We start from the raw sequence: 26,745 nt of genomic DNA on the forward strand, positions 1-26,745 counted from the left end.
GAAATCTCCAAATTAGAGAAAATCCCCAAATTTTTGGATCAAATTTACACATTGTACTTGTGCATACGAATGCCCAACAAAGGGAAGAAAGAAAAAATTACAGAAATTAAAGAAAAGAAGGAAAGAAAAAATAGGTCTATCCTGGCATTGACAAAGACCGATCTCCCACTAGACTTGCGTTTGTATTGCCAGCCTAACGGCCAGCCCGTGATTGCCGCCTTCCGTTTGACCTACGCACTGCATGTCGACCTGTCGCCTACGACTCTTGCCTTCCAACTGACCAACATGTCGGCTTGTCACAGCTCACGCCGCATGACCAACATATCAACCTGTAACTCTTGCTTCCGCCTAACCAGCATGTCGACTGCACCGTTGCGTGCTCGCCTGTCTACTTGCACAACCCATCAAGTGCTCGCCTGTGACAGCTAACTAGCTTGTCTACTCCCTGATATCAATTTGTAAGCACCTGCTAGGATCAAGATAGAGTACAATACAAACTCAGTGCAGAAAAAAGAGTAAGTTGAAGAGTGAGTGCACAACACAATCAATATTTGATACAATGACAGGTGTACCACCTTAGGTTTAGATAATACATAAAGTATAAGAGTATAAGAGTGTGTTCACACTCAAACATTGTAAAAGGCACGATGAGCCTTTATTCCTAACAAATAATGTACATATGATTTGAACAAGAGAGTTTACTCAATGTTTTTTTAATCTAAGTGTTATATTTGTTTTGTTGAAAAAGTTAAATAATTTGATTCTCAATGTAATTCGATATTTTTTAATAATAATGTTAATATCAATTCAAATGTAAGTGAATATTTGGATCCAATATTATATGAGTATGTTTATATCTTTCCGTCCGAGCTACTTGATGGACTTCCATTGTCTTGTAAAACCTTGGACTATAGCATTGAAATGTTGCTCGGTAGCCATTCCATCTCTTAGCAACCTTATAGATTTAGCCCAAAAGAGGATGACAAGATGTCAGAGTGCAGCGGTGCAGAAGCGTAGGACTGAGAGAGAGAGAACGCAGAGAGAGAAGGGAGAGAAAGAGACAGTGGACGATGAAGATCTGCTGTATAAAGAATGCTGAATACAACGATATACACGGGCGCAGTGCGCTGGACTGCGTGTCTCCACCTCGACGATGCAACCTGCTGTCCACCTCGAAGTCTGCTGCAGTCTGCACTGTCTGCTGTCTGAAATCTGTGAACAGAGACAGAAACTGTGCGTCACCGGTCTGTAATCTGCGTCAGAGAAGTGTGTCCAGACTGCTGAAAGTATCGGGTATAAATAGCCGAGATCTGCCAGGAAAAATAGGGCGCCAGAAATAGGTTGGCTGCATTAAATGCAGCTGACTGCGCTGCGGGCAGTCGGACTGCCACAGTCCGACTGTGCAGCTGCCCTGCTGCTGCCAAACAGGCTATGATCTCTAACACCCCCTCTCAGAGCCTGGACAGGGCAGAAGCCTGAGGGATCTGGAATGTCGCCGAAGTAGAGCCTGAGGAAGCGCCTTCGTAAACAAATCCGCAAGATTGTCCTCCGTCTTGCAATACTCCACAGTGATGGTCTCGTCCAGAAGCTTTTCTCGGATGAAGTGGTACTGGATCTCAATGTGCTTCGTCCGGGCATGAAAAACAGGGTTCCTTGCCAAGGCAATGCAACTCTCATTGTCACATCGCAGCAATGTAGGACGAGTTGGGGGGCACCAAAGCTCCTCCAATAATCTCCGAAGCCACACAACCTCGCATGTGGTGGAAGACACGGCCCGATACTCCGCCTCAGTAGACGAAAGGGCTACCGTGGGCCGCTTCTTGCTACTCCATGAAATAACACCTGCACCCAAAGTAAAACAGTAACCTGTAGTAGACCGCCTGTGGTCCACGTCACCGGCCCAATCCGAGTCGCTCCAACCTGCAAGTACAAGATCTGACCTATCTGTCCCTGCGGAGTAATGAATCCCTAAATCAGACGTCCCCCTCAGATACCGAAGTATCCTCTGAGCAGCCTGCCAATGCACCATCTTATGTTCACTCATGAACCCTGCCAAGAGCCCAACAGCAAAACATAGATCAACCCTGGTGTTGAGAAGCCAAATCAAGGACCCAATCAACTGTCGATAGCGGGACGTATCCGCCAAAGGAGAAGCTGAATGGGAAGTGGCCTTCCAGTTCGGATCCATAGGAGTAGAGAGGGCCCGACAATCCTCCATCTCAAAAGACACCAAGAGCTCCTGTACATATCTCTGTTGGGAGATAAAGATCCCCCTCTGAGACTGATAAATCTCATGGCCCAAAAAGAAATGGAGTAGCCCCAAATCCGTCATCTCGAACGTCCAATGTAAAGCTGACTTTGCCTCCTGGACCTACTGTGCATCATCACTTGTGACAATCAAATCATCAACATATAAGACAAACAGCACACAACCATCCTCGGAAGTGTGAACATACAGCTGCGGATCGGCCTTGGACCGCCGATATCCCAACTGAGACTGGAGGAACGAATCAATCTTCTCGTTCCATGCACGCGGAGCCTGCTTGAGGCCATACAAGGCCTTCTTCAACCTGTAGACTTTCCCATCTGAAGAACCAAAGCCAGGAGGCTGCTCAACATAGATCTCCTCCTTCAAATCACCATTCAGGAAGGCCGACTTCACATCCAACTGATAAACAGGCCACTATGGCCAGCCAAAGCAAGAACAGCTCTAATGGTCGCCATACGAGCTGTGGGGGCAAAAGTGTCATGACAGTCAATACCTGGGCGCTATGCAAAACCTTTAGCAACAAGGCGAGCCTTGTGCTTATCCAAAGTACCATCACTGAGATATTTGGTCTTGAAGACCCACTTGACTCCAATCACCTTCTTCTTCGGGGGGCGGGGCACGAGTGACCAAGTGCCATTCCTCTCAATAGCCTCCAACTCAGCTTCCATAGCTTTCTTCCATGGGGCGGACTGTAAAGCCTCCTTCACGGAGGTGGGCTCTCGATCCTGCATAACACGGGTCATCAAACAATAGTTGGAGCAAACAAGCTCCGAAGTATGTGCCTGGTGCCTCCGTGACCGCCGCGGACCATCCTGCGGTCCCCACTCTTCAGAAACCCCCTCAATCCCTGAATCACGAAGTGTGTCACGGGCCCAGCGAGGAGGAGACCGAACCTCCCCTCGTCGTTCTCCATCAGCAGAAGACTCTGGAATATCCACCGGTGGTAACTCCTCAGAGGTGTCCGGTGGAACAGTAGACTCTGTGTCAGAAACACAATCATAATCAAAAGGCACGGGCTCCAGTGGAACTGTAGAAGGAGCCCAACTCTCCCCTGGATCTCCAAGAACGGGATGCTCCTCACCCGTTGAAGTAGCCGGAACCTCCACAAACCGCACATCACGGCTAGTGTACACATCCCGCTTGACGGGATCATACAGTCCGTAGCCTTGGGACTGGGAGCTGTAGCCAACAAATACCTGTTTTCGGGAAGCCGCTTCAAATTTATCACGGTGAGCCTTGGGAATGTGAACATAGGCATCACAGCCAAAGACCCGAAAGTAAGAAACATCTGGCTTCGTCCCAAAATAAGCCTCAAATGGAGTCATCCCTTCCACGGCCGAAGTAGAGGATCGATTAAGGATGTGGACTGCAGTAGCCACAGCCTTGGCCCACAGAACCTGAGGGGTCTGTCGGTGCTCCATCATGGTGCGCGCCATCTCGATCACACTACGGTTCTTCCGTTCAAGAATACCATTTTCTTGAGGAGTATTGGTATTGGCAAACTCCTGGTGAATTCCTCTATCTGCACAAAACCGAGCAAACTCATTAGACACAAATTCACCTCCCTTGTCGGATCGCAAGGTCTTCAACTTCCGGCCTGATCGGTTCTCCTCAAAGAGAAGCCAATCCTTGAAGTGCGAGAAAGCTTCTGACTTTAGTGCCAAAAAGTAGGCCCATGTCATCCTGCTATAGTCATCCACGATCAGCATGAAGTACGAGCTCCCACGCAGGGACTCATTTCTCATAGGGCCACATAGATCCGTAGATACTAGCTCCATCGGTGAAGTAGACCGCCGAGAAGCTGTGTGAGGAATGGCATCTCTATGCTGCTTCCCCCGAATGCAGGAGACACATGGCTGCTGGCTCACCACTATATCCGGCAACCCTCGAACAAGCTGTCCACGTGACGCCCTCCGAAGATAGTCATAGTTCAGGTGACCAAACCGAGCATGCCATAACTCAGACTGTGACTGTGAGGTAAGAAGAAGAGTAGAGAGGGCGGTGGAAGACTTCAGTTTGTAAATGCCGTTCTCCTCATATCCGGATGAGAAAACCTTCCTCGATCCACGATCAAGGACACGCACCATAGTACTGTCAAACTCCACTAAAAGACCAAGGGAGCAAATCTTATGAACTGAAAGGAGATGGTACCCTAATCCTGGTACATGCAAAACCTCTGAGGTATGGGTACCACCTCGTCCATCCGGAATAAGCTGCATCTTACCCCGACCTGCAACAGAAACTGAAGAGCTGTCTCCAATGAGAATCTGCCCATGCGAGGGTCGCAGCTGGGCAACACCATCTGAGGAAGGAGTCATGTGCCGTGAGGCACTACTATCAACAATCCACTCTCGAGCTTGGGGAGCCGTCATCGCAGCATCAGAAGCATTCGGTGAAGCGTCCTCAATGACAGCTAGATGAAGAAATGCAGCTGATGAGGGTGCAGCCACCGCTCCAGAATCCTTGGTGTCCTTCTTGGTGTCCTTCGTGTCTTTGTCAGGGCAATCCTTCTTCCAATGGCCAGTCTTTCCACAAATATGGCATGTGGAGTCTTTGTCCTTGTCCTTCTTGGACTTGTTATCCCCCTTCTTCTTCTTTTGGTCCTTCCCCTTCTTCTGAGAGGCTTGACCTGTCAACGCCTCCGACTTGGAAGCATTCTGTCCCTTTAACTGTTCCTCTTGGTCCAAGACCATAGGAACCAACTCTTCCCAGCGAAGAGTAGACTCTCGCCCCGAAGCAATAAGGGCAGAGTAAAATGTACCGAATCGGGGCGGCAACTGGAACAATAGTGTGATCGCCATGTCTTCAGAGGAAATCGGCTTCCCCGCATTCTGAACCTGCATCTGTAGCTGCCTTAGCTTGTTAATGTGTTCCCGTAGCGAAGAAGACTTATTTACGGACAAGGTCCGCATCTGTACCTCCAAAGAAACCCTCTTCATCAGGGTCATCCGATTGTACATTTGATCAAGCTCCAGCCATATCTCACGAGCCACCGTCAAGTGCTCGATGTGAGCGATCACGACTGTAGTGCATGATAGAAAGAGAAAGGATCGAATCCTGGCATTCAATTTGTCCCAATGAGACTGGGCCCTGGCCAACTCCGCACGAGCATCGGAAGAGAGTTTGGACTCATCTCTTACCGAGGGCCGGTCAATCTCCTCCTGTACCAACTCCGCCAAATCATAGGACTCAAGGATGGCCAACATCATGACGCACCAAATGCGGTAGTTGTCGCCGTCGAGCTTCTGATCTGAAGGAAGAGCCGGTAAGACAAGCACCTTCCGGTCCATAATCGCCTGGAACTCCAAGTCCATCTCTGTAGACATCTTCACCTGCAATGCCTTCACAAACGCAAAAGCAGCCCCCTCTGACTGGGAAAACTCAGCCTGCTAAGGCTCTTCCGCGTCCTGAAGCTTCTTCACCCGTCGGAGGCGATGAAAAAGCAAAACCTACACTTGTAGGCTGAAAACTCAAACTTCCTCCGCGTCAAACAGCAGCAAATCCACCACCTGTACTCCTTTCCTGTGCGCCCACACTCGTTTCAGCCTTGTTCCAAGGCGCAGCCCTCTTGTCTGCCCTTAAACGTAAAAAACGCAAATTTGTGTCGCGATGGAAACTCCTCTTCAGGTTGATTCTGCGCTCAGTCAGCCCTCAAACACTGCTCTGATACCATGTCAGAGTGCAGCGGTGCGGAAGTGTAGGACTGAGAGAGAGAGAACGCAGAGAGAGAAGGGAGAGAAAGAGACAGTGGACGATGAAGATCTGCAGTATAAAGAATGCTGAATACAACGATATACACGGGCGCAGTGCGCTAGACTGCATGTCTCCACATCGACGATGCAACCTGCTGTCCACCTCGAAGTCTGCTGCAATCTGCACTATCTGCTGTCTGAAATCTGTGAACAGAGACAGAAACTGTGCGTCACCGGTCTGTAATCTGCATCAGAGAAGTGTGTCCAGACTGCTGAAAGTATCGGATATAAATAGCCGAGATCTGCCAGGAAAAATAGGGCGCCAGAAATAGGTCGGCTGCATTAAATGCAGCCGACTGGCCTGCAGGCAGTCGGACTGCCATGTGGCAGTCCGACTGTGCAGCTGCCCTGCTGCTGCCAAACAGGCTATGATCTCTAATACAAGATAGCTAGAAAACTTTAAGACTATTTAGTTAAGGGAATTATTAAGCCGAGTAAATCCCCATGGAATGTGCTTGTCCTTCTTGCTAAAAATAAAAATAATATGATACATTTCTATATTGATTACAAAGATCTCAATAAGGTAACCATCAAGAACAAATACATATCCCGAAAACTACGTTTTGAACGCGGTGTGGACATTATCAAATTTTGGCCTTACCTTTTGGATTGACTAATGCTCTTGCAACTTTTCAACAGATGATGAATGATTTATTTTGTCCGTTCCTTGAAAAGTAAATAGTTATTTTTCTAGATGACATCCTTATTTATAGTAAGTCATGAGAGGAGCATGCTAAGCACTTGTATATTGTCTTATATCTCTTAAGGCAAGAGCAATTGTTTGCCAAGCTGTGCAAGTGTGAACTTTTTTGCAAGGAGCTATTATGCCTTGGTCACGTAATCTCAATTGATGGCATCCGTATAAATCACAAAAAGATACAGGTAGTGCTTGATTGGCCTATTCCAAGGATCATAAGGCAAGTAAAATCTATTTTAGATTTTACTGCGTTTTTTCGAAAACTTACAAAGAACTATGCTCACATTATTGAACCATTGAGATGTTTGCTTAACAGTATTTGAAGCAAAAAGAAGCACATTAGTCCATCGATTTTTGGACTAGTAAGCTCAATCAATGTTTTCAAACATTGAACGACTCATTACCACTCTACCGATGTTGCAAATTATTGATCTAAATAAACCTTTTGAGGTTAATACAAATACGAGCGACTATGTTTTAGATGCCATCCCTTATCACGATGATCGATCTATCACGTTCAAAAGCCGTAAGCTCTCAAATGCCCAAACACATTATATTATCCAAGGGAAGGAATTATTGGCAATTATCCATGTACTTAAAAGTATGGCGTCATTATTTGTACAACGTCTGATTTATCATTTGAACGGCCAACCACTCATTAAAATATCTATGTGATCAGCTTGATCTCTGTGGCAACAAGTTGAGATAGGGGGAGCTTATGCAAGAGTTTAACTTCAACATTTGCTATAGGAAGGGCACAACTAATGTGATTACTGATGCTCTTAGGTGAACTCTATAGTCAATGACTTGTCATTCTTCAAAATTTCAACTAGTTTTATCGTTCTCTCAAAGGGCGTTGCCAAAATGATCTTTACTTTAGTAAGATCCACCAATTTAAGAGAGATCTAGTAGCCCAAGAAGCTTAGGTGGTCCGAACATTCGAAGGCTAGCTATTTAGAGAAAGATGGCAGAAAGATATTCCGTTCATAATTAATTACTTTAACAAGGCAAAGTATGTGTGCCCAATAATTAGGATATCCACAAGAAAATTTTATACAAGTGTCATGATTTGTCAAGCACTAGATACCCTAGCATACACTAGACTTTGGCTTTGGTTACCCGTTATTTTTATCGGCCACATATTAAAACTATGGTTGAGTCTTATGTACGTGAGTACCCACAATGTCAGCTTAACAAAGCTGAATGACATAGACAGAAGAGAATACTACATCCTTTAGAAATCCTCGATAGAAAATGGAGAGCATTTCTATGGATTTTGTAGTAGGATGGTCTCGTACGATTCAAGGTCTTGACACAATCTGGGTTGTGATTGATCAATTCACGAAAATGGTCGATTCATTCTTACAAAAACAACTGTGAAAAGCCATGAGTTGGCTAGTCTCTTTGCCAAACACCTTTACAAGCCTTATGGTTTGCCCAATGAAATTGTCAATGAGCTGCTATTTTTGACAAATGGTTTTTCAAAAACTGAAAACTCGATGGTCCATGTTATCCTCTAAATATCCTAAAACCGATGGGCAAACTAAACAGATGAATCAAACCATGGAGGGCATGCTACTCTACATATGTCTCTCGTAGACAATCTAATTGGGAGTGTTATGTTCCTTAGATTGAGGAAGTGACTTAGTATGAATGAACTAAGGACACTTTGGATTTAGGGCAACCAAGTCCTATTTATACGACTCGAGGCTCTATAGTATACATTGATTATACGATCAATACTCTTGGATTCTTGGCCTGCCGGTCATTGCATCCGTACGCTCGGATGTGTGGGTTGGTGGTATGGGATGCCAACCCTCGAAATGTGATCGAAGTGCTACTAGCTCCCAGGCTCAAGGGTGAGTCTGTTTGGCTCTACACCTAGGAGGTGAGCTTCATGTTCAATGCCTTTTATTGTAAGTTTGACTTGTGTCATATCTTGTGTGCAGATTGGATCCTAGGGGGATGTTTCAAGCAAATACTCCCCTTGTCGCTCTCTCTCTTTTCCAAAATCACTGAAACATCCACCAATAGGGAATCTAGTGGATAAGCAACCTCCTGGTTTGTAGATGGAGCCTCGACAGATATAGGCACCAAAGTTACTAGCTCTAATGCTTAACTATCACCCAGATCTTCAAGAATACAGTGCTCCTCAACCCCTCTACAGTTAGAACTCAACAAATTGCACACCTCGACTTGTTTAGACATCTTGTGAGATAGGATCATAAATCAAGTACCCCCATGATTGAGGCTATACCCAATAAGCATTTGTCTTTTGAAAGTCAACTTAAACTTATCCCTTTGCTACTTGGGCATGTGAACATAAGTATCAAATCTAAAGACCTTGAAATAAGAAACGTCTAATTTTAGTCCAAAATATGCTTCAAAAGCAATCATACCAACAATGACAGATGTGGGAGATCGATTGAGGATATTAACTGCAGTGGCTACTGCTTCAAAGTGGACTGTCAATCTCACTGAAGGATCTAGAGATTGTGAATATTGTTGGGCAAAATGGAGATAATTTTGGCATGCTTGACTAGCAGTTGTTGAGTCCCCTGGAATTAATGGCTAATTAAAGTATGGTCCCGTAAGAAAATCAGTTAAGCTCCATCCTCTTCTTCTTGGAATCTTTTGATAAAATCTTTCATACCCACTAACCAACTGAGGGGGTTGAGAAATAGAAGTGGTATGAGATGGAAGAGGAATGGAAAAAAGAGAATGAAAAGATGAGCAGACAAAATCATAAAATGAGGAATAAGCTAAAGAAGGATTAGCTGAGAATTTAGGCGAATCAGTTAAGAAATGTGTTAATTGATAAGCAGAAAAAGTAGAAGGAATATGGATAGATGGGGAAGGACAAGGCGGAGAATGGGAAAATACTACCGATGCTCCATCAAAGTCCAAGCCATCTCGATCACACTGTTGTTCTTCTACTCTAATATACCATTCTCCTAAGAAGTGTTGATATTGGCAAACTCTTCATGAGTTCCACGATTCACAAAGAACAGAGCTAATTCATTAGAGATAGACTTTGCACCCCTGTTAGATCTCACTTTCTTAAGCTTCCACCTTGAATGATTTGCCTAAAAAATAAGCCAATCGTTAAAAGTGAGGGAAAACTTTTGATTTCAATATCAAAAATTAAACGCATGTCATCCTACAATAATCATCCATAATCAACATAAAGTAAAGACTTTCAAAGGACTCCATCCGTATAGGTCCACACAAATTTGTAGACACAAGTTCCAAAGGCTCCTTGACCCATCTTGAAGCCTTGTTGGAAATTATATCTCTATGCTATTTACCTCACATGCAAGGTACGCACAGAGGATAATGCACCCTAACATTTGGCAGTTCATGCACAAGCTGGTCATGAGGTGGTGTCATCCAAAGGTACTGATAGTTAAGGTGGCAAAACCAAGCATGTCACAACTTGGTCTAAGGCTAAGAAAATAGAAGATCAGAAGTAAGAGTTGAGAAACTCCGCATCTTGCAAATAGTCTATCCATCAAGAACTCAAAAAGAATCCTCGTCAAACTCAACCATGAGGCTAAGTCCACAAATCTTACTGATCAACAATAGTTGATAGTCCAAGCCTGAAACATAAAGAACCTTCAAAGCACCGCCATGTCCGTCCAAAATAAACTACTTGTTACCTTTGCACCAGAAGAACTGCCACCAATCAGAATGTGCCCATGCATTGGATATATATGAGCAATACGAGAAGGGGTAATGTGGTGGGAAAAAGTTGTCCATAATCCACTCTTGAGACTATGAGACCATCTACGCTATATTAAATGGATCCTATGTAGAAGACAATCACCTGGAGATACGAAAAGGCGGTTGATGAAGAAGCAACCATCGCTCGTAAGTCCTTTATAGCCTTTCTCTCCTCCTCCTTGGTGTCCTTATCCTTATCGAGGCAATCTTTCTTCCAATGACCTCTCTTACGACATTCATTGTGGTTGTTCTTGTCATCCTTCTGCTTCTACTTCCCCATTATACGAGCCACTTAGATTTCTCAAAATTTGTACCCTTTGATTGCTTCTCTTGGTCCAAAACCATAGGAACTAGCTCCTCCTACTTAAGGATCTTCGTCCAACATGAAGCAATCAAGGCGAAATAGAATGCACTCAATCTAGGGTGCAAGTGTGACAACAAAGTAATCACCATGTCCTCAAAGATAATCACCTTGCTTACATTCTAAACCTGCATCTATAACTATCGAAGCTTGTTCGCATGCTCATGCATGGAAGCAGACTTGCTTAGGTTCAAAGTTCGCATCTACATCTCCAAAGATATCTTCTTCATGATAGTCATCCTATTATAGAGCTGATCTAACTCCAACCATATCTTACAAGCATTGGTCAAATGTTTTATGTGAGCAATCACAACTAGTGTGATGAGAGAGAAATAAAAATAAGTAAATGCGAGCATTTAACTTGTCCCAATGAGCCTATACCTTCACCAACTCCACTTTCTCCAAATTCGAAAGTTTAAAAGGATCATTGGTTGTTTAATGGTCAATGGCCTTGGTCACAAGCTCCACCAAATCATAAAACCCTGAGATAGCCAACATGATCACCCACCAAATGTGGTAGTTCTCTCCATCTAGCGTTTGATCCTATGGAAGGGCTAATAGCACCGGGACCTTACAATCCATATAGCATAAAACTCCATGTCGATTTTGAAAAACATGATTGCTTGAATAACCTACACAAGAAAATGGGTAGCCCCTTTGACTTCGAAAGGCAAGCTACTAGGGTATCTTTCCCTCATTCCGAACTTGCTTTAAGCACCAAAGGCAATTAAAATCTGCAATTTGCTGCAAAAAGATGAAAACCAACCTTTCCTCCTTTTTGAATAGCAAATCTTGCACAAAAACAGCAAACTAACTTCCTTTCCCATGCGTATCCTTTCGCCTCAGCCTTGTGTCGATACGCAGCTAACCCACTCATGCTCAAACGCTGAAAATGCAACCTTGGCATCACGCGGAAATCTACTCTTCAAGTTTGCCCACAATCAATCAACCCTTCAACATTGCTCTAATAACATGCCAAAGTGCTACCAATGCAAAAGCATATGACCAAACTAAAAGAAAGAAATGAAAGTAAAGAGAAGAAAAAAGAAAAAAGAAAAAAAGTTATATTAACATCTACAAAAGGACAATTTTGGCCTAGGAGACAAAAATGTTACATTTGAAAGTTAGGGAATTTTCCCAAGTCCCAAAATAGCTATCATCTAATGCCATGACTAACTAAATGGAGAATAAACAATACATAACAATACAACGTGGAATTGCTTTGGAGATACTCTCATCCCAAGATCTCTCTCATGGGTCTATCTAGCATAGAGAGGCTGAAGCGGTGAGGTATGGTTTCTCAATGACAATGTAGTATCCTCTATATTTGCAAATGATGCTTCTTGCAAGGGTGTGGACGACGGACTTTGCATCTCTCAATGGTTGTGTTTAGCTCCCAATGGTGGAGCCACCAGTTGGTCCAATGGGGCTCTATGGTACAAGAGTGGTTGATGATCTACAGAACTCCGTGTGTTAGTGTGTGTCTCCATGTGCTTGCTCTTGAGTCTGCAAGAGGTGCTCTCTATGTCAACGTAACTCCAATAAGAAGAGTCCGAAACATCTTTGATGCGTGAAATCCATCACCTTGGATAATGGCCCGAATCCCTCTCTAAAAAGGCCATGGAAGCATCCTTAGATCTCATAATACACTGGGTATTTGCATAAGTAGTGCTCCTCTGTCTCTGGCTTGAGTTGATAGAGCTAGCAAATTCAATCCTTAGGGGGGCGGAAGTTTGCATCGTATCAATATGTCTCAATTTTATAGTTGGTGTGACGATGTACTATAAGTTGTCCAATAGCGCATTGTACACCATGAGACAAGTGTGAATCCATGTATCTCGGGGGGGGGGGGGGGGGGGGGGGGGGGGGGGGTGCGCAGGTGTGTGTGTGAGAGAGAGAGAGAGATGCTGAAAGCTAGCGAGAATGAATGCTGAACACTGAGGGCAGAAATACACAAGGGCTGTGTGAGTATAACCGTCCGGAGGACTCTCTCAATCTGCACGCACAAAGATGATCATGACCAAAAGTGAGATTGCCATAAGTACGCAAAATAAAAAAACCAAAAGTGATTGGCTGGGCTAATTAAAACTAGCCAACCACTACATATTCTGGCTGACAGCACAAAAAGGCATAAAAGAATGCTGTGTAATATCCAGCCTAGCGCATGGCACATATGCCCAACCTGCCCGACTTGATCCACCTACCTGAAAGCATGCTCAACTGCTGGGGACTGCAAAACTGCTGGTCAAAATACTGTTGTACAATGTGATGCTACATAAAATTCCCCAATCTGCCCCGTTCATGCCTATGCCCATCCTAGAGGTGACCAAACCTCTAACACCCCCCACCATGATGCATATAGTCCAAATGCCAAAGCTGCTTAAGTTCTCCACTATGGCAACAAAATTCCTGAAACAAGAGAGTATGATGCAAAAAGACCCAAAAATGGGATTTTTCACCTGTAACAATGATTGGACACAAAAGCCCCAAATTTCAGATGGCAAGTGAAATTGGGCAAAAGCCCCAAAATTTTCAGTTGATTTAAGATGAAATTACAGACATTATGAGAATTTTTTACTCAAATTATGGACATTTGCATTAACCTGGAATGTGATGAATCCAAGCCAGAGTTGCAAAAGCCCCAAAGAATGCCAAGAAATTGAATAGAAATTTGAAGCATTTTGGGAAACTATTACCCGGATGATGGTCCATGTTGCACCAAATAACAAATTAGGCTTCAATTCGGATAAATTTGGCCAAATTTGACAAAAGCCCAAAACTTGCTGGCAAAAATTGAGGGAAATTGAAGGTGTACAGTAAAAAATCCCAAAAGTAACAATGACCAGTGGCAAATTTTTGCAATTCACTGTGGGATTTCTTTGAATTCATGGAAATCCCCAAATCTGAAGATGAATTCATTGCTGGCTGAGGTCAAATATGAGAAAACCCCCATATTTTTAATGCAAGTTGTCCTTGGTAGCGGGCATGTGTGAACAAGGGCCTACAGATATCAAAGGTTGAAGGAGTCAAAGCTCATCAGTCTATCAAGCCACTTGGAGGCATGGACTTGAGGAGTCGAAGCTCGTCAATCTATCAAGTGACACCAAAGATGTGAAGACGGTTGAAAGGTAGGCATGTTCATGGCAGCAGCGGAAGAGACTAGCCCAAACAACATGTCTCTGGTGGTCGCCAGCAAGGGGGGTGTGTTCGTGGCAATGTGGCAGGCCACTTTTGGCAGCAAAGGCAACAGGAAAACTCGGCAGCCACATGACAAGTAAGAGTTTGTGATAGGGCAAGCTTGGTGACAACACGGCAACCTAGATGACATCCTCAAGGAGTGGAAGGCAGCATTACTGGTGGGGTGATGCTCCTTGAATAGGCAACTGAAGATGGGTGGCAATAAGGTGGCTAAGACAACAAGGCAGGCAGTACTTCTCCAAGTAAAGAGGCAGCAGCTGATGTCCTAGGCAGTGATGTTCAGCATGATGTAGCAGTGCCCTAGGTGCAAAAGTCAAAAGCCTGTCCATTTGAATAGTGGCAGCAATAGAAGGTCCAAGGGTGGTTGTAGCTTGATGTTGATGGCATTCACATAGAAAGACTGAATGGTGATACAATGTCAGAATGATGATGTGCGACCATCAATAGCCACTCATCAGAGTTTATAGAAGCTAGTACAATGGCAATGGTTTCAAGTGGCAGCCAATCGAGGTACGGCACTCAATGGCAGCAGCTGCATTGGAGATCATCACAAGCAATGGCTATGGAGGAAAGCTGCTCTAATACCTCTATTGGCCCCAAGTGTGAAGTTATTGTGCGCAATAGATGTGTGTGTGTGTGTGTGTGTGTGTGTGTGAGAGAGAGAGAGAGAGAGGAGATTGTAGCACAATGCTACTCAATCGCAAATGAAAGCCAATGTACTAATGAACAAATTTTGAAAGTACAACATTCAAAGACCAAAATAAATAATGCTACACTTAATGTGCTAGGGTTGCACAAAATGTCCTTTTATAAACAAACCTGGCCCTAAAATGGCTTAATCGTCATAAGAAACCATAACCCTAGTGATACTAGAGTCCTAGGTGACTAGATAAAACAATTGTCTTAGGTGATAGCATAGACACACTAATGAACTCAAAACATGGAATAAAGGGCATCGACATGGAGCCCACTCCCTAGTCCTTGATATCATTCACTCTCTTGTGGCCTGTCTATGATAGAGGCTTACTCCTAGATGGAAGCACTATATAGAAATGCAACTGTAACCAATGTTTTCCATGGCTCCAAGTGCACACTAGTTCTCCATGGCTCCAAGTGCAAGAAAACCTCTTGTCAACCTATCCTCCATTGCTCTCCTCATGCTAAAGTGTGGTCCAGCAAAGGTAACCCCCAAGTAAACATATCTCCTTATTCTTTGTACTATCTCACCACCTCATAGGTGAGATCTAGTAGTTTGCTTGCCCGCTATTATGAGGTATTAAATATTCCTCCTAGGCTAGCACTTAGGCTCCAAAATTTTCAATGTAACCAGAGATTTCATTGCTATGTATCTCAAAGAGTGCAAGTGATAACGAGCAACCCTACTTTACATCAATGGTGCTTGTGATCTCCTTTGACATCCACCCTAGGGCTCAAAACCAGCCAAACTCATATAAAGATATGCTCCCCATCTCATCTCCTCTACTACCTCCATCTTATCTCCTTTAATATTTCCCCTTGCAGCTTGGACCAAGCCTCAGGTAGATACATTCAATATAATACTCCCCTTATGATATGGTACCTCTATGTCTTGTAGTCTCTACATCAACCTCCCTCATGGTACCATGTCAATGTCTTTGTAGACTAAATAGCAACAATGCACTCTCCTTCCATGGGCTTTGAAACCAACCTTCCTCCTCAAATAGGGTAGTAAATAACTTGATTGAGCACTAATTACAGCAAGTATAAAATTCACGTAAACTGAAAATGCACACTTTACCACTTTAATCTTGGGCATTTGACACCCTATTGGCCCCAAAATTGGCGCCCCTTGAGGTATTTCTTTATCTTATATTACAAATGGAAGGACTACAACAGAGATCCTTTGATCTCCTCTGCTAATCCAAGTGCCTCTTGCTGTCAAAACTGACCAACAAGCCTCCAAACCAATTTGCCCTATGGGGTTGGGCCTTCAACCTGCTCCTTGAAAGACAAATTCAGGCCCAAACTTGATATTGGTTGGCCGGCCTCTTGAATCTCCCTAAAATTCCTCAAATTCAATTACTTGTACTCCTAGTCCTAGACCCTCAAATCTAAGCATGTACCCCGAGTAGGGTTGGACCTTCAACCTGCTCCTTGAAAGACAAATTCAGCCCCAAACCTAATATTAGTTGGCCGGCCTCTTAAATCTCCCCAAAATTCCTCAATTTCAATTATTGGTATTCAAGTCCTAGGCCCTTGAATCTAAGCACGTACCCCAAGGTGGGTATCAAAACCCTAATTTCTACTATAAATTAGGGTTTACAACAGCCTGCTCAAATAGCCATGGAAGCTATCACCTACAACTTAGAACCACCAAAAAGACTAGTTCCTGCTACTGTATGCTGTCATCTGCACCAAAAGGACCTTGGGCTGCTGTCAAGTGATCTTGGAGATCTCCAAATTGCTATCACATGCTGTGGAACTAATCCTTGGTGGCTGCAAATCACATTAGCAGCCTTTCCTTGCTCTCTAACAACCTCTTTCTCTCTCACAATGGCTCAAATAGACTCCACTAGCCCCTAAAAACGTTTTCCTAACTTGCATGGGTAAGTTTTGCCCAGTGATAGCCTTCTAATCCCATTTTCTAGCATTATCCATCTTATCAAATTAATTTCAAAATATTAATTTTAAAAAATAATTTAATAATTATTCTAGTGCTAAAGATTTTAATTTCACCAACCAATAATTAAATTGGCTAGGCCAAATTTTCTTTCAAGTATCCCTTAGCAGTTATTAGCCCTTAGACCGCCTAGGTTCTAATGTCACCAATGACATTAGTAGCCAATAAATTGGTCTAGGCCAAAATCTAACACTGAATACCACCTAGTTCCAAAACTTATTACAACTTTTGCCTTTGGCACCTATTGCATCCTCCGGGTCCTTGGCCTATTACCATGAAATAATTGCCATGTACATCACATGTGCTAAACAACCTTGCACATTTGATTAATATATTAATCAAATGTTATCAACAAGATTGAGTATCTCAAAATTTCATGTCCGCGTGATGGACTTTGCTCTTCTCAATGATAGCTCGAATTATAAAGATATGATCTAGGACAGATTTTACTCTCCCCTCCCCCCCAAAAAAAAGCCCATGTATCCATGTGTTTGATATCGATATGCCTCAATCCAGCTTGGGTAGCACATGGCTAACCATGATGGTCCTACAGTTACTTGCAACCATAGGATTACCCACTTCAAGATCAATATTGTAATATTAATTGACTAGCTTGTCGGCTCCCAAAGGGCTCGATATATGGACCAAGAGTGGTGCAAGCACATCTTGTGCTTGCGAGAGTTACTCTACTACTAGTCCATCATGGTTGCATGTCCTATGTGCAACAATTCAGTAACATATCTATGGGATCTCAAATCATGTTGGCAATGCACAAGGTTGAGTAGAAAGGTCACCTCTCTGATGATTGAGGATGAGGCGGTTATCCAATTATCTAATAAACCGAGGTGGCATATATATGCCACACCTCCAACACTGTAATGGGTGTTTGAGCTCTAGGGAGGTTAAAAATCCAGCATGCCTCCTTGTTATCCTATCCTAAGAAAATATAGATTTCACAACTAATGTTATAGCTTTGCCAAGTAGGCCTACTTCTTTCTTTATAAAAGGCAACGAGCAACCACTTGTCCTAATGATACACATAAATCCCATGTGCCACTCAAGTGAGACGTGCACAAGTTTCTCAACATTCGTCATCATACCAACTTCTATGTGGGACATTCTCAACCGTCTAGCGTAGGGGAAAAACACATGGTGAACTGTGACGTGAAGTCCTCTAGTAACAAATGGAGATTCATATCCTAAATCATTGTATAGATGGTTGGCATAACTGTGGTGGTCTCCCTAGTAGAGTAGTATTGGGGTGTCTCTAGGGGATGCTTGGTGGTGGTGCTCAATCAAAGTGGAATGAGAAGTTGTAGGAGAGGTATGCATGCTCAGCAGGTACAACAAAAGGAGGTGGTGAAATTGTTAAGAATTGCACATTTGATATGGGAGACAACAGCCCCAACAATTAGTCCACCATACTTGCACCAATCTATCAATCATAAACTACCCTCTCAATCTCCTACTAGGTGCATGCTCATGTGAAAAGCAAGCAAAAGCTCTTGATCATGTCCATCTAGAGAGGCCATTAAAAATGGCAAGTCCATGTGCCCCTCCTAATCCAACAAATGCTCTCCATACTCTTCAAGTCTTCCATATCCTAGGAAGACTTGTCAAAGCCCAACGGGGTGGAGGGAGAAGGGGAAGGACAAAGGCTAGAAGAAATATAAGCACACATGCCAAAAACAAAACTGGATATCAACAAAGAGCACACAACACAAATAGGCTCAACTCTAGAGTTTCAAAGTCTTGCAAAATAGAAGAGATACACCCTACAAGAAAATGTTTAATTTCTTAGTCAAGGAATCACAGATTTAGAACAAAAGATACTATTACAAAGATGCAAATCATTTTTTTTTAAAACTTGTGTGAACCTGGAAAAAGACTGCCTCGCCATGATTACAAACAGCACATCGGACAGCCTTTGTGCGAGGTAATGTGGGATCAGAAGCCACATCTTGTAAGATTTGGGTACGCTCATCTGCAGAGTGATGAATCTCATTTCTGTACACACAATTATTGTCTGCAACTTCCTGTAAATTGATATAAGTATCAGCAAAGCAAAATTTCAATAATTAATCAAGCATTTAATCCTTCAATTTTATCAAAGGTCCAGGTCCTACTTAATTAAATGATGAAAGGTTACATATTGTCCTCCAACAAGCCGTAGATTCCATTAAGGTTAATTTTCCAATATACAAGATGGGGGAAGGTTGAATGTCAAGGAGAATGCTATGGCATTCAACGTAATAGTTGATCAACAAAACGGATTAAATAAGCAAAGAGGTATGAAAGTTTTTAAAAATGAGCTATAAATTTAATAAGCCACTTCCAGTTTCCAACCAAAGAAAGCTTTTGAAGTAGATGCTTAAAAAGCATTTTAGTCAACTGAAATTTTGATGCTAAAAGAACGACATAAAGAGTTGCTCATTGTATAAACTAATTTGCCAAGCTCAAAACCTTTAGCATCCAATGCCATCACGAATTTCGAAAGTGATGCTGTCAACACATTTAACCTTGCAATTGTTTGCTGCTTACTACTTGCAAGGTCAATCATGCCCTATGAATGCAAAAAGAAGCATATATCAAATGTCTAACTATTTCTATACAACTATGCTAAGCTCTAATTTCAATGTCCCCAGCATGTATTAGTGTGTCACAACTCACCGTGCATTTTAAGTACTACTAATAAACCTTGATCAAAAGCCCAAGATGCCATTAGTAACAAATTAGGTGATGCAATACAAAGTTCATCTTAAAATTGTTGCTACAGTCGTCGCTTTTTAAATCGCGATATCATTGAAAGGTACCAACATGGAGAGAGATGTATTTGCATCTCCAAAAAGTGAAAATGGCCTATGCAACGAAAAAACGAATACATCTAACCATGTTGTCTCTATTGAAAAACGACAATGAAAATGAAAATAACTAACTATGACTACTGCAAGTAAACACTACCACCATGTACAAAATGATCTCTCGATGATCCTTCAGCTAACCTTAGGATCCCACCTTGATCAATATGACTCTAGCAGCAACATACTCTCCTCAAGGCAAGAATATCCAGTCCAAGACATCGAGCCCACTAAGGGGAGGTACTCGTCTCTGATGGCTACCATCATGTACAAAATAATCTCTCGATGATCCTTCAACTAACCTATGGGATCCCACCTTGATCAATATGACTCTCTAACAGCACTGTACTCATCTCAAGGCAAGAATATTTGTCATGGGGTGGGGTGGTCCAAGACTTCAAGCCCACTAAGGGGAGGTACTCATCTCTAAGCAATCAATGATGGCTCAAATCTGATAAAGGTAAGGATGTCGAGCACGGAGCGACAGGGTGGTGAGCGCCATGCTCTACGAAATGTGGCTACCTAGGCTATTGTGACCCCTTTGACTCATGGATGGTGCAGTGGCATTGCTATAGTGGTAGCATCTAGTGAGCTAGCATTGAAAAAATCTATAAGAACCCGTTGGCTTGCTAACTCTACCTCTATCTTTGTCCTATTCCTCAGGATATCTCTAGTCCTCATATCCATCACCCTACAAAGAGGCTCAAACCCCTCCTAAACTCAACCCTACTAGTGGCATAATTAGCAAATGTGTGCATCCTCAAACATGTGTGTGATCTCCATATCTAACCAATAGCACTCGATATCCCATGGTCCATGATAGAGGCAAGCGTCCATGTACACTTTCCTGACAATGAGCCCCTCTATTGACACGTGAAGAAAATGACATTGATACTATGTCATCTTTGTATCAAGGGGCTCTAGGGGATGCACCCATGTACCATATGTATCAATCTTTACAATATCTACCCTAATAACTCGATTCCACTTTGTATGAGTGAGATCGAAGAATAGGCAATCCAAACTATACTGGAGAGATGGAATGCATCCATCTCTAATCCACATGTCTTAAACTATGGCTACATCTCTGTATACCACCAATATGTGTTCCCACTCTTTGCTAACTGTCTAGAGCAAGTCAATGCCAATTGTAAATATCTATATCTAGGGAGCTATTATGTCCCTAGACATTCGGATAGACACTAGTAGCATTGGTCACAATGGTCATGAAGTGACTTAGTGTGAATGCACTAATGGCACTTCAAGGCTAACGCAACTGAGTCCTATTTTTTTATAGGACTCAAGGCCCTATTGTGGACATCATTGTGTAATCACCACTCTTAAGACTCTTGGACCCTTGGCCTATTGGCCAACACATCCATACATCCGGATGGTGTGGACTGGTGCTATGGGATGCCAACCCTTGGGATGTGGTTGTGACCCGAAGTGCTGCCAACTCATAAGCTTGAGGGTGAGCCCATTTGGCTCTATGGTTGGGAGGTGAGTCTGATGTCCAGTCCCTTTCATGGTGATTTTACATTGCATAATGTCTCATATCAATATGTAGGTTGGACCTAAGGGAACATTTCATTGGTATCAAAGCATCAACCTACGATTGGACAGGAGATCCAAGGACTTGCACAAAACCACTTTCCCTCATAAAACCATGATGATTAACGCCTGACAAGTACGCCTTTATCTCATTAAGGGTGGTATGGGACACTAATGGTAGAAGGGGCATACAAGAGGGGTACATGTTGCGGGTGGTGGGTATAAAAGCAAGATATGTCTCTTGTTTTTGTTAAAATTTGCCAATTCCAAGCAATGCCCATGTAATTCATGTGGTGTGGACACTTTAATAAGTATCACTTTTGTGTCTGTATATGAGGGTCTAGGGTTAGTTAGCTTAACTCTAGTTAGTTGGTGGAGGCTTGGTTAGGTCAACCCTTGACCTAGCACCATCACTCCTTTCAATTCAATTCAGCAAGTACACTTTACTCTCTTACTTCAGCTCACTTAATATCACTATCTTGTTTCTCTCCTCCGTAGTCGTTTCATTTTCCCACATTTGGTATCAAAGTAGCTCCCACTCAAGTTCCATTCAACCAACACCAATCGATGCCACTCAGCTTGAGGTCCTACCACTATCAACCACCCAAGACTAGCTGTTGTCCAGCTTTGTCCATCAGTGATGCCCTTCACAGCCAGCACTGCCAAAGCCATTGGCGACAAAACTAGAGCCCAACAAAACCACCAGCAACCCCGCTGTTGTTGCCGCTAAACCCTTAGCTCGCAAGACTACGCCCAACTCCACCTGCCTGTGAAAGTGCTGCCATAAAGTCATGCATCTTGCTACCAATTGCCTGAGGCAACGCCACCTATGCCCACCCACCTATAGCACTATGCCGCTCTATGGTTGCTTGCGCCAACACCAACGCCACTACCCCTACCTGGTCATCACCACTACCTTTTGTCCACCATGCTGACAGCAATCTTTCTAGAGGGCCCTAAGCTATAGGTAACAATTTCCATAGCTGTTTGAGCAAGGCAACAATACCTTTTAAGCATTTCTCGCGAAGAAACTCTGAATTTTCTCTCTATATTATTCTCTCTCATCCCCTAGCCATCTCTCCAGTTATCTCAACATTTTCCAACAGTTTGAGCCATCAGAGAAAGAGATTTCAGTCAATCCCTAATTTATAGCAAAAATTAGGGTTTTAACAGCCACCTATGCATCTAGCCTTCCTTCTTCGAAAGGGTGGTGATAACCTAATTTAACACTAACTACAACAAGCATCAAATTCACATAAACTAAAAATGCAAATGTTACTACTTAATCTTGGATAATGGACAATCGGTTAGACCCAAAATTGAAGCCCCTTGCGGTATTTATTTATCTTATATTGCAAATGAAAGGAGTACAATTGAGATCCTCTGATCTCCTCCGCTAATCCAAGTGTCTCTTGCTATCAAAGCTAACCAATGAGCCTCTAAACAAATTTGACCCTTAGTTTCCTTTAGGATTAACCTTCACCCTGCTCCTTGAAATACAAATTCAGCCCCAAATTTGACATTGGTTGGCAAGCCTTTTGAATCTCCCTGAAATTCCTCAATTTCAGCTCCTGGAATTCAAGTGTTAAGCTCTAAATTCTCAGCATGCATCTCGAGGTGGCTATCAAAACCTAATGTCTATTGTAAATTAGGGTTTACAATAGAGATTGACTAAAATCTCTTCCTCTGATGGCTCAAATTGTTGTAAATGCTGAGATAACTTGAGAGATGGCCAACGGATGAGAGAGAATGCTATAGAGAGAGAAATTTCAAAGTTTCATCACGAGAAACGCTGAAAAGCTACAGCTACCCTGCTCAAATAACCACAAAAGTTGTTACATACAGCTTAGGACCACCAGAAAGATTGTTGCCCTCTTCTCTATACTGTCATCTACACCAAAAGGACCTTAGACTGTTGTCACCTACTCCTAGAGGGTTCCAAACTGTTGTCACATGCTATAGGACCAATCCCTAGTGGCTACAAATCACATCAGCAACCTCTCATTACTCTCTAATAGCCTCCCTAAACATTTGTCCTACTTGTATAGGCAAGTTTTTACCAAGCTGCCACCTTCTAATCTCATTTTCCAACATTATCCAGCTCATTAAATTAATTTTCAAATTATTAATTCTATAAATAAATTTAATAATAATTCTAGTACTCAAAAAATTTAATTTCACCAACAAATAATTAAATTAGCTAGGCCAATTTATCTTCCAAGTATTCCTAAGTACTTATTAGCCCTTGGATCGACATTAATTAATTCATAAATGCCTAGCCTCTAATGTCACCACTAACATTAGTGGCCAATAAATCGATCTAGACCAAAATCTGACATTGAGTACCGCCTAGTATTTGTCAAACATAACTTATTACAATTTTTGCCTTTAGCACCAACTGATATCTCGGGGTCCCAAGTCCCACATTGTGAAATAATTGACTTGCAACTTACATGTGCAAGTTGCATTAGCACATTTGATTAACTTTTAATCAAATGTTAAACAAAGTAATAAAATTTTACGTCCTCGTGACAAATCACCCCCTTGAAATCTCTACAATTCTCATTGTACTACATTGTGTCAAAGGAAAAGCATACTGCACTGGAATTTCCATAAGATATCATAGTCACAACATTGGTCACTATTGTTCGACCATGCTATATATCCCAAACCTGCTGAAAAATTTTTAGCAAGCATATACATTACATAAAACTGAAAATCAGTCTAGAAATGTTGCTAGAAACCCATTGGATGCATCCATAACTCATGTTTCTCAATTATTCCAATTTCATAACCACAATAAAGCATATTCTCAACATAAACCATGGTTGAAACTATCAATGGCATTTACTAACATGCTATTGTCCATGGAACCAATTGTAAACCATTGAAAACTGAGTATCAACTTATCATGAACTGATCATTATTTTATCTAAGAACTCATCATAAACTGATTGCAAAAATTGATTAATAACTAATACAAAAACTGACGCAAAATTGATCCCAAAAGTAACCATAAACAGTTCTCAAACTAATCAAAAACCGAGTTGAAACTGATTTGAAATTGATCTCAAAACTAAGGCAAAAGATCATACCCAGCTAATCAAAAACTAATCCCAAACTGATGCAAAAGTATAGTTTAAGAGCCTTGGATGTATGTTGAAGACATCTAAGATCCACTATATACGAGAGTTGTTCACAACTGAAAGAGTGAAAGTGCTTCCCTCGCACCCCCCCTTGAGCATTAGGTAATACTTTGGATCCTTGCTCTACTAAACCTAACTAAACTCAAACTGAAGTAACTCTCATTGAAAGGCATCTAGGTAAAGTTGCGACAATTGAGGATGATTCTACCCAGTCATCCGCTTCCATCCACTTTGCATCTATTGATGAAACAATGTTGAAGCTTCACTGCGAAGTATATGGAAACTTTGCCTCTAACTATACTTGCCTCGAAACCTCCACTAGATTGTAGGCATTTCTTCCCCTTGAGCTGCAATGCTTTATACTTTCATATTGTGGCAATTCCAACTTAACTACATGCAACATTGCATCTAGTTGACTAGCCCCTCATGTGTTCTTGATATGCTAGGAGCACCAGATGCATAAAAAAACATTATTGTTTGCATACATTGGACCATTGCAATGTGACTATACATGGGATTTTGCATACTACCAACCATACCAAGATACATTTTTCCATACATTGCATACATAACTAGCAACATTTTTTCTCATGACCAACACTACATGGAGCATTTGCATGAACAATATTAATACCATGAGTCCAAAACACAGTGGATTGCATATATGCATTGTCAAACTTACCACTTTGTGTCCCAATATCATACCAATATTGTTATACATACCACTTTGTGCCCCAGTATCATACCAATATTGTTATACATGGGATTATGCATATTACTAACCATACCTTGATACATTGGGCCTTGCATACCATACATTGGTTGCTGCATATGATAAGGAGTTATGTCATACATTCTCATATGTGGTCCTTGATCAACCATTGAATGAGAACTAGTGCCACCAACAAAGTAACCTAGCTATCCCATAATTGCATACATTCCCTGTTGTTCAAAAAGAGTTAAATTGGCACTTCCAAGTTGGCCTTGCATATGCATTAATTGCCCCATTGGCATCATTTGCTTATGCTCACTACCCACATTTGGAACATCACACAACATTTCAATTGTTACCATCAATTGATCTTTAAACAGATCATCAAATTCCTCTTTTTCCTACTAATCATCAGCTTCTAAAGGCCTAGAAGGACCCATCTTGTCCAATTCTCTCATCCTCAACTTGCTACCCATGCTCCATGCCTTATCGAAGATCAGACATTGCATTTTTCCCAACACTTAGTGAATTTTCAGATTGAGAGGCATCATCCTTGCTTGATCCCATCTCACTATCTAAAGACAGTCTTGTTGTGCAAAATCATTGCTTGATCCCATTCTTGTTACACTGCTTAACTGAATACAATTTAATCACTCCAGCAAAGCTTCTAGCCTTCAATCAAGTGCCTTGAACCTCCCAAGTCAAAGGAATTGATGGTATCCCGACAACTGAACCATGAAACCAACCTTCCTTCTTCGAAAGGGTGGTAATAACCTAATTTAAAACTAATTGCAACAAGCATCAAATTCACATAAACCAAACATGCAAATGTTACCACTTAATCTTCGACAATGGACAACCGATTGACACCAAAATTGGCGCCCCTTATGGTATTTTTTTATGTTATATTGCAAATGAAAGTATTACAATTGAGATCCTCTGATTTCCTCTGCTAATCCAAGTGCCTTTTGCTATCAAAACCAACTAGCAAGCCTCTAAAACAACTTGCCCCTTACTTTCCTCTAGCATTGGCCTTCACTCTCTTCCTTGAAAGACAAATTCCGCCCCAAATTTAACATTCGCCAGCTAGCATCTTAAATCTCCTTGAAATTCCTCAATTTCAATTGCTAGAATTTAAGTCCTAAGCCCTCAATCCTGAGCAGGGTGGTTTCGTGCGTTTAGTACGATATGAGTCATATGTGAACTAGTGTAATACAAAACGTGCACAAAAACTTCAAAAATAAAATACGGTGTTTCGTACTTCATTAAAAAACACATATAAAATTTTATATATGTATATATAAAAATACATATAGAATGTGTAATTTAAAGATAGATCAATCATCACAGAGTTTCATGAATTAGAGACTAGAGTTTAGAAAATGATTGCAATGCCATATAGGTTCTAAAGAGTCAAAACTAAAGTCATGTATTAAGTGCTTCAAAAAGATACATCAAATGCAAAGTCTCGTGAAAGGACTCAAAATATATAATGACAAACGGACTAAGTACAAAATGTCTAGACTCATGAGGACTCCTCATCATCGAACTCAAATGCATCAAAAGATTGAAAGATTAGAGAGCAACCTGTTGGATATTTGACTCACGCCTCACTTACGCCTATGCTCATATGGGAGTGTTGGTGATCAGTAGGACACTGGGGCACTTTTTACTCTCGGTAGGAGAGGTTTTTTCCCCCAAACTTATAGTCTTATTTTCGTATGTGCTTATGTTAAACACTTATGGGCACTTACCGTGTGTCGGGTGTGAACACCCCTTACAACCCTAAGGTTTAAGGGTTGTACTTTGTACTTTCTTG

At 42.1% G+C, this 26,745-nt stretch overlaps 1 protein-coding gene across 1 annotated transcript in view; it reads right to left on the reverse strand.

The window, feature by feature from the left end:
- Window positions 1-26,745, reverse strand: part of LOC148022007 (DNA-directed RNA polymerases II, IV and V subunit 9A) — a 62,565-nt gene that overhangs the window by 14,778 nt on the left and 21,042 nt on the right. The window contains exon 3 of the mRNA XM_087696685.1: window positions 18,537-18,695. Within this exon, the coding sequence (XP_087552811.1) occupies window positions 18,537-18,695 (159 nt within the window). The remainder of the gene's footprint in view (window positions 1-18,536; window positions 18,696-26,745) is intronic.

The sequence above is a fragment of the Lygodium microphyllum genome, chromosome 17 (assembly GCF_053477565.2).
Source record: "Lygodium microphyllum isolate KBCC chromosome 17, Lygodium_microphyllum_v1.1.10, whole genome shotgun sequence".
NCBI classification, from domain to species: domain Eukaryota; kingdom Viridiplantae; phylum Streptophyta; class Polypodiopsida; order Schizaeales; family Lygodiaceae; genus Lygodium; species Lygodium microphyllum.